Source organism: Triticum urartu, chromosome 5A (assembly GCF_056163025.1).
Source record: "Triticum urartu cultivar PI428250 chromosome 5A, HENAU_Tu73, whole genome shotgun sequence".
NCBI lineage: Eukaryota > Viridiplantae > Streptophyta > Magnoliopsida > Poales > Poaceae > Triticum > Triticum urartu.
The window spans coordinates 622,224,448-622,236,806 of NC_141877.1; the positions used below are offsets into that span (position 1 = coordinate 622,224,448).

The 12,359-nt window shown below is 47.5% G+C and overlaps 1 protein-coding gene across 1 annotated transcript; it reads right to left on the bottom strand.

Moving 5' to 3' along the window:
* Nucleotides 1-3,804: 3,804 nt before the first annotated feature.
* Nucleotides 3,805-4,365, bottom strand: LOC147973452 (uncharacterized). Its single transcript, XM_087524687.1, has one exon. It carries the CDS (start codon nt 4,363-4,365, stop codon nt 3,805-3,807), a length of 561 nt encoding a protein of 186 aa, XP_087380813.1.
* Nucleotides 4,366-12,359: the final 7,994 nt, after the last annotated feature.

The window sequence follows — 12,359 nt, forward strand, 5'->3', positions numbered from 1 at the left end:
CACCTTCCCCCCTCCAAGTGACGGCGGCTCTGCCTTCCGTGGAGGGGGCCACACCATGGAGCCCCAAGACGGGCGTCTACGCATGCCAGAACACTTTCACACATGCATCGGGATCCATGCGATGTTTCGGTAGCATAGCTACACCCCGAAGGCCACCCCGAATCCCCCCTCTAACCAGATTCCCTCCATGTCGATCGTTTCCCCCCTCCGTGACACGGCGGCAGTGACGTCCGTGAGGGGGGCAATCGATATACCATCGGGGCATGTTTTTTGTTTAGATAAGGCACATTTATGTTGTGAAAAAATACAAAATAATAAATATATAAACTAAAAATAAAAAAATAAAGGTATGCCGACGGCCTTGCGCCCACGGAGCTACGATCCCATGGATCGATGACATGGCATTGCACGCGGATTGATGACGTGGCAGATAGCATGGGCTAGGACTATGCCGACGGCTATGCCGTCGGCATATCTCTGCCACACCACAGGCCCTCACTCCCTCGGATCGATGACGTGTCGACGGCGCGGATCGGTGATGTTAGCAATTCTATGCCGACGGCCTAGCCGTCGGCATAGTTATGCCGACGGCCGCCGTTATCCCCCGTTGGCGTAGTTTTGACGCCGTCAAACGGTCGCCGCTAATCGGGTAGGTGGGCCCTTTCTATGCCGACGGCCTCTTCTATGCCGACGGTCCCCGTAGGCGTAGCGCGAGCTGTCCCGACGGCCATAATATGCCGACGGCCCCCGTTGGCATAGATACACATATGCCGACGGCTATTCTACGCCTACGGCCTGCCCTTGGCCGTCGGCATATGTCCATTTATGCCGACGGGCGCCGTCGGCATAGATGAGGCCGTCGGCAACTAGATAATTTCTGGTAGTGTATGAGAGAGGAGTATGTCCTAGGTACAATGTGTTATTATGTGCTACAATGTGTAGTTGATGATGAGGAGGAGGAGTTGTGATTATGACCAGTGACCAACTTGCTATATGATGTCTCATTGATGAAAATGATGATCATGAGGAAGTGTTATATGACAATGATGTATTACGATGATAAGTTGTTAATGATATAATGATGATGATGATGATGATTTATTATATCATTGGGTGAAAGAACCGCGGATTAGTTTCAAGTGGATGGATCCATCCACTTAAAACTAGTACACGGTTCTTTCACCCAGTGATGTAATAAATCATTATGATGTAAAAATAATCTCTAAATTGGAATTGTATGTAAACTTGTATAATGGTTTATGAATATGACATAAAATGAAAAAGAAATAGAATACGTAATAATAGTAGTAGCGCAGGCGCAGAGGCGCGCTGCTAGTACTTACTAGGAGCGCGTTATTAAAAACGCGCTACCACTGAGTACGTATAGCAGTAGCGTGTGTAGACCAACGCTACTGCTAACCTTTAGCTGTAGCGCCTTATCAGTAACGCAGCCCGCACTGCTGCTAGGCCAAAAACCAGTGCTACTGCTAGGCTTTTGCCTAGTAGTGATGGGCTCGTTGGGTCCCATTTAGTAGAAGCGCATTTTTCATTTCCAGCGCTACTGCTAAAACATTACTTGTAGCGCTGCCCCAGATCAGCGCTACTGCTAATTAGCAGTAGCGCTTGTTATTTTCCAACGCTACTACCCATGTCCTACCTATAAGCATTTTTGTAGTAGTGATACTAAGTGTTCAATTTCTCTTCTTGTCCAAAAAATAATGTAGTATTAGGGCCTGTTATGAAACTCTACCAACTCCCTCAACTCCACATATTCAGCTTCTCACTTCAGCTAGCGATTGCAAACCGTTCGGAAGCGTTCTCAGCTTCTTGCAACATTGCAGCCCAGCTAGGAGGGCCGTGTCCTGATAGGCGTAGACTGGGCTGGCTGGATGCAGCCTAATTAGGAAGGGGTACCTGTTTGAGCGAGAGATTCACGTAACGATTCGCTCGGTTCTGTTACTTTTCAAGGGGAAGGAGCGAAGCGGTATATTTGGCGGTGGTAGCTCGCTGTAATTTGAGTGAACTTCGCGCTTCACGATTCAGTGGAGCTGGGCCGGCCTTACTTCTCATTTTTTGCACTATAGGATCGCTCAACTTCTCGTTTCCATCTTTTCAGGCTAAATCCGTTTGGAACAAATTCATCTGAAAAGTTTTTGAAGCGTGGAGCTGGAGGACATCAGAACAGGCCCTTAGGCATGGCAACCTACATTCCAGAAATTAAAATCCTGTAGTCCTTTAGTTTACACGTATTGCATCCGTAACCGTCCGTGAAGTTTTATTAACGGCCGAGATTGATCCTCCACTTGTAGCTAGTCCAGTGGCAGACTAACTAGCAATGCAGCTGCAGCCTGCGCGACCTGCGGCGGCTCTTCCTCAGCCCGATAGCACTCCGAGCACCGCGCTCACGATGCCTCCCGTCTCCTCCGGCCACGAATGTACCCTCTGCAGGCATCCCCTCTTCCCCTTCAGCTGGGACGACGACTGGTACGAGGGTGGCGGCGAGATGGGCGACAGCAACCGCGTAGCACCATCAACCACGCCGGCAGCGTCGCCGCTCGCCCGAGTCGTCGCCGTCGTGGCGTGGAGCGACTCTTTTCCCAGGGAGACGGCAGCCGCGACTCTTTTCACAATTTTTATGATAAAAAGGGGAAGATGCAGTTAAAACTAACTGGGGCTGGAGTGATTCGATATTGCAACCTCAACGCACGAAGCTCATATACGAGCTAGCTACTGCGCCACAAGGTGGTTTGCTGACGAAACTGAGTCCAGATCCAATCTATACATCATTCAGAGTTTTGAATTCAAAATTCAGATATAAATTTCGTGCGATTTTTTTCGGGATTTTGCGGTTACCGCGGTAACCGGGAATTTCGGTACCCCACGAGAAAAAAGGTGCACTCGGAATCCAAATCCTTGGTGAGGCTCGACAGCTCCCTGGCCAACACCGCCCTGCCGTCGCCGCCGCAGCCTCTCTTGGTCGAGATCGGCAGGAGCGCGAGCTGCTGCTTGGACTCCATGCTGTTGCTCGCCCTCTCCGATCCGCTGGAATCCCACGGCAACTTCAAACCCACACCGGATTGGGTTCCCTAGGATCTAGCCGAGGTGTGGGTTGTGTGGCACGATGCTCAGATCCATCATATAAGCAGTGAGGCTTTGACGTTTAGCTAGGCTGGATCTCAAGGCGCTGGCGTGACGACTGACCCGTGCACCCTACAGATTCTTTTAGTACTACGTGGAAACTGACTTGGGGGTTTAATAATGGGGTTAATATATACTGTACGAGCGTGTGAGTTGGTAGCCTTGGTTTAATCATTGATTGATTGATTGATTACAGGCCTTTCCACCCATGAATAATGAGCAGCTAGCTGATGGTGCATCACTATCAAATTAATTGGCTTCAATGACAAATGGGGCGGCCAAAGGGTGGTGGAGTTCATGTTTGTCCCACTAACCGGAATGCCTTAGCTTAGCTAAGCTGTTCTTCAGGACTTGGAGAGTTGGGTCTTGGTCTGTATGTATAGTTTTTTTTTTTTTTGAGAGCCAGAGTACAAGACTCAGGCGGTGATACAGTCAGAGACAACAAGACTCTACAGGTTCCCATGTACACTAGCAGTAATCTCCTGATCACCTCTAAGTCTGGCTTCCACTGCGAGTTCATGGGCCAGTTTGTTGCACTCCCTTGGAGCATGTGCAATTTTGTAATCTACAAACAACGCAAGGGTAGCTTTTATATCCAGGATCAGGCCAAATTGAGGAGATTGGATTGGGGCGTCCGTATTGACGAGATTTGCCAAAGACTTGCAGTCAGTTTCCAACACTTTCCAACACAACTGACCCTCTGAACACTTTTGCCAGGGCCTGAATGCCAATCAAAGCAGCCTGTCCTTCTGCTTCCTCAGCAAAGCGAGCCTGTTTCAGAGTTCTGCAGGTGGATATAAGAACACGGCTGTCATGATCACGCGACACAGCTCCCGCCCAACAGTTCCCACTATCCGGGATAAACGACGCATCTGTGTTGCACTTTGCCCAGCCAACGGCCGGAGCAGACCAATGCATGAACGGCGTAGGGGCTACTCTAGCAGCTTGGTTGGGCGTGGCATCAACGCCTTTTCCAGATTCCGAAGGCTCACCCACGGAAGCAGTTTTCCATTCCTCCTCATATCGCTCCAGAAATAGCACAGATCCCAATATCGATTCATGTCCCGCTGCATGGACACAATTATCACATAGGTACCAGCATCTCCAGAGCAGTAGGAGGATTTTTGCACGGATATCCTCTGTCACCGTATCAAGTAAGACCTGCAGCCAGTCACAACCAGTGTCACGGAAGGCCTTTTCAGGCGGCAGATTCCAGTGCTCCCTCATGGCCTGCCTGAGAGCTTACTTTTGGTGCAGTCAACCACAGCATGGTGCTCGTTTTCCTCTCTATTTCCACATATGATGCAGGTGCCATCCTGTATAATGGTTCGTCTACATTTGTTGTGCTGGGTTGCCAATGTGTTCGTAGCCACTCTTCATCCAAAAATCCTTACCTTGGGTGGGACATTTGCTTTCCAGATGAGGTCCCATATACTACGGTCATTCGTGTTACAGGAGGAGCTTGATGGAGCCAAGTTTATTTGCCCTCCAATGTTGGCAGCAAGTTTATACGCTCTTCTGACTGAGAAGATGCCGCTCCTCTCATAATGCCATGCGATACAGTCAGAGGCACTAGCCCTCGGAATGGGAATTTTACAAATCTCATCTGCATCAAACGGATGGAAAATTTGTCTGACCAAGTTTTCATTCCATTCTTTGGTATCCGGGTCTATGAGTTGGTTAACCCATCTTAATCTCGACCTCCTAATGAAGGTGGCGGTCTTAAGGCCTTCGTTTCTAGGAATCCATTGGTCACGCTGAATCTGAATGCTTTTCCCGTCTCCTACTCACCATATGATACCCTTTTTAATAAGTTCCAAGCCAGCTTCAATCCCTCTCCACACCGGCGATACCTCGGACGCAAATATTGTATCCAACAGATTGCCGTTCGGGTAGTATTTAGATTTAAGTACCCTAGCACATAAACTGTTCGGATTTTGAAGGAGCCTCCAACCCTGTTTAGCCAAGAGGGCGATGTTGAAAAAGTGCATGTCCCTGAATCCTATCCCACCCGCCCTCTTTGTCCTTGTCATTCGTTCCCAAGACATCCAGTGTAGTTTGTGGTGTCCGTTCTCGTCTCCCCATCAGAAGTCACAGATCAGTTTTTCATATTTCTCGTAGAATCCTTTTGATAGGAGGAACACACCCATCGTGTAACATGGCAAAGCTTGGACCACAGACTTCACATGCACCTCTTTTGCCGCATAGGCCATAAATTTTTCTGACCAATCAGTGCATCTCTTCCCAAATCTATCCATGATAGGCTGGAAATATCCGGTGTTGGCAGGCCTAAGTATTTGCTCTCAAAGGTCGACGAGACAACCCCTAAAGTGTTCTTAATCTCTTCCCTAATTTCGGGTGGGCACATCTCGCTGAACAAAATAGAGCATTTACTCTCGCTAAGGAGTTGACCAGTACCTTTCTGAAAATTTTCCAGCACCCTTCTAATGACTTTTGCCTCATCCACATTTGCCTTGAAGAATAGAAGGCTGTCATCAGCGAAGTGGAGATTCGATATGTCGGGGTTGTTCCTTGCAATTTTGAGTGGAGTTAGATTCCCCTCGTTTATTTCCTTGCCCAAAAGATTTACCAACCCATCTGCCACAAAAGGAATAAATACGGGCTGAGGGGATCACCCTGTCGGAGTCCTCTGGAAGGTGAAAACAGTTCCAAGAGTTCTCCATTACATCTGACCGAGTATTTGACTGAACGCACACACTGCATCACCCAATTTGTCCACTTCTTATCAAATCCGGTTTTTAAAAGGACCTCCTCAAGGAATAGCCAATCCACCCTGTCATAAGCTTTTGCCAGATGTAGCTTATATGCGCAATGTGTGTTGTGGATGTTCTAGCTATGCTGAATCTTATGAAAGCATTCAAAAGCAATGGTGGCGTTGTCAGTGATCGGTCTTCCTGGGATGAATGCACTCTACGTCTCTGAAATGATACCGTCCAGTAGGGGTCGAAGCTGATTCACTAGACACTTGGAGATCACCTTATACAATACGTTGCAGAGGCTGATGGGTCGGTAATCTTTGATTGATTGCGGGTCTTCCCCTTTAGGGATGAGCACAATTACCGTGTCATTGATTCCTTCTGGAAACTGACCACTCTCAAAGAAACTCAGCACGCCCTCAATGACATCGCTTTTAAGGATTTCCCAATTTCCTTGATAAAACCTTGCTGGAAATCCGTCCGGCCCTGGGGCCTTAAGAGGTCCTATTTGGAATAAGGCGTCACTAATTTCTGCCGCTGAGAAGTCCTTTGTTAAGTCCATGTTCATGTCCTCATTGACTTTCTTTTGCACCAATTCCAAAATTGCATGCGGTCTCACCTCATCTTCCTTCTCGTACAGACTCTAAAAAAATTGTCTGGACATCTCGTTTATTTCCTCCCCGTCCTCCTTCCAAATGCCTGTACTGTCCTTCAATTTTGTGATTTCATTCTTTTTCTTTCTCCACGTAGCTTTTCTCTGAAACCATTTAGAGTTTCTATCCCCTTCTCTTAGGTACGTAGCCCGGGATCTTTGCCTCCACATTATCTCTTCTCTTAGCAATAGTTCATCCAGATCATTCGAGTATTTCTTGATTTTCTCTTGTTGTTCAGCTGGTCTAGGGGCACTCCAGAGGGCACCAAGTTTACTTCTGATTTCCGCGGTTTGCTTGGTAACTGAACCAAAGTCACGGTCTGCCCCGGATCTCAAAGCAGACTGCATAAGATTTAGTTTTTCTTTCACCTCATGTAGGTTGGCCGCAGCGCCGTTCTTGTTCCAGTTTTCTTCAATCGTCTGTTGTAAAGAGTCCAGGCGTTCCCACATCTGCTCATACCGGAAAGTACCACTCCTTTTATCACCTTTGGGTCTCCACTCTTTTCTCTTTCCAAACCTCAACAACACAGGGAAGTGATCAGATCGAGACAAGCAGATATTCTCTATTGAGGCAGCTCTGAAGATATCAGACCACTCTGGTGAGGCTACCCCCCTATCTAGCCTCGCTTTCACATTTTTCCGGCCCTCTTGCTTATTATCAAAAGTCCGGCAAGGTCCTTTAAAACCAAGATCAAACAGATTGCATTCAGAGAATATTTTACGGAAATTTTCCATGAGTCGTTTCGATCTCTTTGAGGCAGAGAAGTGCTCAACTTGCCACATCGTCTCATTGAAGTCACCCATCATCAGCCACAGAGCATTTGAGTTACTCTTAATTCTTCTTAGCAGTTCCCACATGTTATACCTTTCACTTGCTCTTGGTTCACCATAGACAAAAGTACAACGCCATTGTAAGCTAGAAGAATTTAAACGAACCAACACATCAAAATACCTTGGGCCAACGGCAAGCTTTATTACTTCGACACTTTCATCATAGAAGAGTGCAATGCCGTCTCCTTTTCCTATGCCGGGTTGCGTGATACAATGCCTTAAACCAAGCCTCCACTTCAAATTATTGACATACGAGTTGCTTTGCCGTGTCTTGGAAAGGAACACAAGCTTAGGCTTGTACATGTGCACCAAGCACACTAGTTCCTGAACTGCCCGGGGTTGCCCTAAACCCCGGCAGTTCCAACTTAAGACCGTCATGGCCCCTGACGGGCACCGCCATTAGCGCCCGTCAGTAAGCTGGCAGCCCCTAGGCCGGTCACTTCCCTTCCACCTGACACACCACAGTTCTTGTCTGCCTCCCTATCAATGCCCCTAGCCTTCTTTTTCTGTTCACTCTCAACTCCTCTCGAAACCTTCCCTTTGCCTATCTTAACTGCTTCCCCACGGTTCCCTCTTTTACCTGGTACAGTCAGTTTATCAACCGAGCCATACCCGGCTACCAGAACATGCACGTTACCTAGCCCACCATCCAGGGGCTCTTTACCTTCATCCTGATTCCTGTTGGGTGCCTTGATGCTCTGAGTAGGGGTCTGTCCTCCAGCTATACGTCCTTCCATCTCGTCCTTGCGCACTTGGGCGTCAGCAGCAGCAGTATCTGCAGCTGCGGCTGCCCCATGGGCATCAACAGCGGCGGGGTTAACCTCTGGGTCCGATGCAGCCTTGGCCACGCCCAGGGATGCCATCTTTTCCGTAGTGGTAGCCGGAGCAGCCACCAGCTAAAGACTGCACTGGGGTGTGTGTCCAAAGCCCGGGGGGAAATCCAGGCTCTGTCCTTCACCTCCCAGGTCGACGCCGTCAGGAGAAACAACAGTGTTGCACGGGAGAGGGTTTAAATTGTTGTAGCACCCCTCCCATGTACCCTCCTTGGGAGCATGTGCAGATGGGGCCGCTTTGTCCTTCTGCTCCTGGACGACCTTCCCTTCCTTGTCGATGTTGAGTTTGATGGTGCTCACAGCAGCAATCGCCTCCTGCACCAGCGGGTTGTTGAGGACCTTCTCTGGCACCTCCTTGTACCTCTCAGCAGCAAGCCTCAGAGGTGCATTCTTGGCCTCTCCATGGCCCTCGGGCTCGAACAGAAGAAAACGCCTAGCACTACTAGTCTCAGGGACTACAAAACCTCCTCTCATGCTACTTCTCTTGAATGGGGAGGCTCGCAATGCTGTCGAGAATCTCATCTCTTGGAATTCTGCGGGCAGCTTACATTCACGTTGGCCATGCCCAAGGTAACCACAAAAGCAACAAAAAATGAGGTAATCTCTCATATTTTACATTAAGAAAGTACACCTCATTTTCTGCATGATCATGGAATTCCATCTTGCTACGGAGAGGCTCGTCCACATCGTGCTTGATCCGGATCCGAATGGATTCACCCCAAATCCTCCCTTCGATGTCTGAGTCCACCTCACGTACCTCACCAAGTTTTGCTCCTATCTCACGCGCTACCTGCTCGAAGAACATGATCGCGGAGGGGGGGGGGCATCAAAGATGCACGCCCAGATCGGCATGTGGGGAGTAAATTGCTGAAAACCACCACATTTGTGGCAAGGATACTGCAAAACCACCACTTTTGTCAAAAATTTCAAAAAACCACCACTTCCTCGGCAAGTGAGTAACAAAAACCACTAAACGTGCTGTGAGCCGCGACTAACTGAGAATCTGACTTATCGGGCCCACCTGTCGGAGCCACGTGGCAAAGGGAAAATGGCAAAGCGGAAACGGCCGTTAGGACCCCGCTAGTTAAGCCCAGCGCGCTGGCCCTGGTGCTCTCATCCCCCTCCCTCTCTTCTCTGTTGCGCGCGCAACCATGGCAACTACTCCCTCCGGCGATGTCGAGGGTGGAGACGACAGCGGCTCCAGATCCAGACGGAGTCGCGGGCGGGACCTGCTTGGGGTCGACTATGAGTCCTCCTCCTCAGAGGACAGCCCGCTATCGCCGTGGCGCGGGCAGAGGGCGGGTGCGGCGGCTGCGGGGGCGGCTGCGGGGGCGGCGGCGACGACGGCGGCGGCGGCGCCGCTTGCTGCTCCATTTGGATCCAGATCCATTCAAGCTGAAGGCGCGGGAGACCAACCCGATGAGGAAGAGCCGCCATCTTCTTGCCGTGTAGGCAAGGCTTTCGCTGCGGCGCGGTCGCCGTCTGAAGCAGCAGTCGTCCCTACTAACACCGGCGACGACACGTACATCCTCTATCTCAAGCTCCTTCTGCCTCTGAATTTTCGTTCTTGAGGTTTAGGTCGATCTAGGGTTTTGTATTGCCTCTGAATTTAGTCCTGACTAGGGTTTGAGTATAGACTAGAACCTACAATTATCTTGCTCTACAATTGTTGTGCATATTTACATTGTTAGGATTGCAGTGTACTTGTGTTGTACAAATTTAGGTAATTACACTATTAGGATTACATTCTAGTTGTACTATGTGTTGTTCAAATTTATGTTATAGTAACTTGTACATTTTAATTGGTATTGTAGGTCGAGCTATGAGAAGTGGGACGTGCATATTGATTTTGAAGGGATTAAATACATCAGGACAAAGTTCTTTAAGAAAGACATAAGATATTACAATCTTATGTATGTGCTGCTTGACAATGGGTATAGTTTTTCAGACTGCCTATATTACATGAGATGTGGTGGAATAGGATTGGATGGTTTTAAACTGCTTGACAGCCAGATTAAGGTGGATGAAATGCTTAAGCAATACCAGGACATCAGGAGGATAACATTGTCAGTTACTAAGGGCAAGAGGCAGCACGCAATTGTTTTGTCTCCAGCAAAGAAGGGAAAGAGAAAGGCAGCAGAACCAATTCAAATATCTGATGAAGAATATAGCAGTGATCCTGATATAGTGTTTGCAGTAAGTGAAAATGGTGTGGCCCATAAGGAATTTGGTGATTATGTTGGTTCAAGTTCAGGCAGAGGCACAAATGAAAATTTGTTCCTGGCCACACAACAGAGTGTAAATTTCCAGCCCATCCAAACTATGCCACCTCCTGACAGGGCCAATTATGCAGACATGGATGACATGGATTTGGATTCAGAAAGTGAGGAGGAAAATAGCTCTAATGAAGATAGTGCAGACCTATAGTCAACTGTAGCAGATATGAAGAAGGCAGCACTGCACTTTGAGGGTGACACAGAACCAAAGGACATCTATGATGTTCCTGAGGAGCAGGAAGAGGAAGAGCACAGTGAACAAGCTCCAAATGTAGCTGAAGAAGAACATTTGAATGAAGATGGAGTATTGCAGCAGCCTGTGCTTAAGATTGGAAAGAGAGTGGGCCCAACAACAAGAACACACTCATCAGCCAATGATCCAATTGAGCCTGACTGGTTTCCCTCAGGTGATGAGGATGAAAATCTTGTTTTTTGGACTCGGAGGATGATGATGGCAATGAGCCTATGTCTTTTATTATTCCCTCAGGAAGGAAAACAAGAGCAGAGAAGGCAAAGCCAAGAAAATGGTATGATGAAAGCAGACTCAATCCAGAACAGCAATTTTGTTTGAAGCTATGTTTCAAAGATGTGTACCAATTTAGGAGTGCTCTACTTAACTTTCACATCAAGCAGCTGAGGTCTTTCAGATATCACAGGAACTGCAAAGACAGGGTCATTGCTTGGTGTGACCACAAGGACAAAGGATGTCCTTTTTATACTGTTGCTTCTCAGATCAAGAATGAGCACACATTTTGTGTAAAGAAGTTCAGAGCAGAACATACTTGCCCAACTAGTGACAAACATAGTAAAGTGAGCTCAAAGTGGCTAGGAAGCAGTATCTTAGAGACAATCAGATCAGACCCAAACACAACTGTGCCAGCATTGGTGGACAAGGCAAAGAGGAAATTTGGAATTGAAGTTCCAAAGATGATGGCATGGAGAGCTAAAAAGGTAGCAAAGGAAATTGTCCTAGGGGATCATAAGGAGCAGTACCATAGGTTGTCAGATTACATTGAAACAGTTAAATTATGCAATCCAGGATCTAGATGCATTGTCACAACTGTCACTCCTAAAAGCACAAATGAAAACCCACATCCAGGTCCTAGGTTCCATGGTCTTTTCTTTTGTCTCAATGCACCTAGGGAGGGTTTTCTAAATGGATGTAGGCCTTTCATTGGTTTGGATGGATGCTTCATAAAGCTTACAACCGGAGCACAAATCCTAGCAGCTACTAGTAGGGATGCCAACAACAACATGTATCCCATTGCTTTTCGAATTGTAGGAGTGGAGGACACACCCAGTTGGAGCTGGTTTCTCACCCAACTTAAGTATGCTCTGGGAGGCACAGAAGAGGGGAAGTTTGGCAAATACACCATCATGTCAGATAGGCAGAAGGTCAGTGCTCTATGTTCTCTTTCAAACCTACATATTATCTTTTGTGCCTTAAGTATGCTCTAATTGTTTACTAGTTAGTGATTGTTTGAACTTAAGATTGAAACCTAGTTAGTGATTGTTTGAAGTTAAGATTGAAACCTAGTTACTTTCTTTTCTGCCTTAAGTATGCTCAAATTGTTTTTGTTTATTAGTTAGTGATTGTTTGAACTTAAGATTGAAACCTAGTTACTTTATTTTTGGTTGAAATCAGGGCCTGCTTAATGCTGTCAATGCTGTATTTCCAAACTACCCACAAAGATTTTGTTTAAGGCACATTTATGCAAATTTTCAAAGAGCTGGATTTAGAGGTGAAGATCTGAAAAAATGCATGGACATTGCTAGCTATTCCTACACAAAGCATGGTTTTGATGTAGCCATGGCCAATTTGAAGAATGGGTGTGAGGATGCATGGAGGTGGTTATCTGGTATTCCAGTACACACATGGGCTAGGCATGAAATGGACACAAATTGCAAAACA

Excerpts from the sequence above, each read along its gene's own strand:
- LOC147973452 (XM_087524687.1), bottom strand. The coding sequence starts at position 4,365 with ATGAGGGAGCACTGGAATCTGCCGCCTGAAAAGGCCTTCCGTGACACT.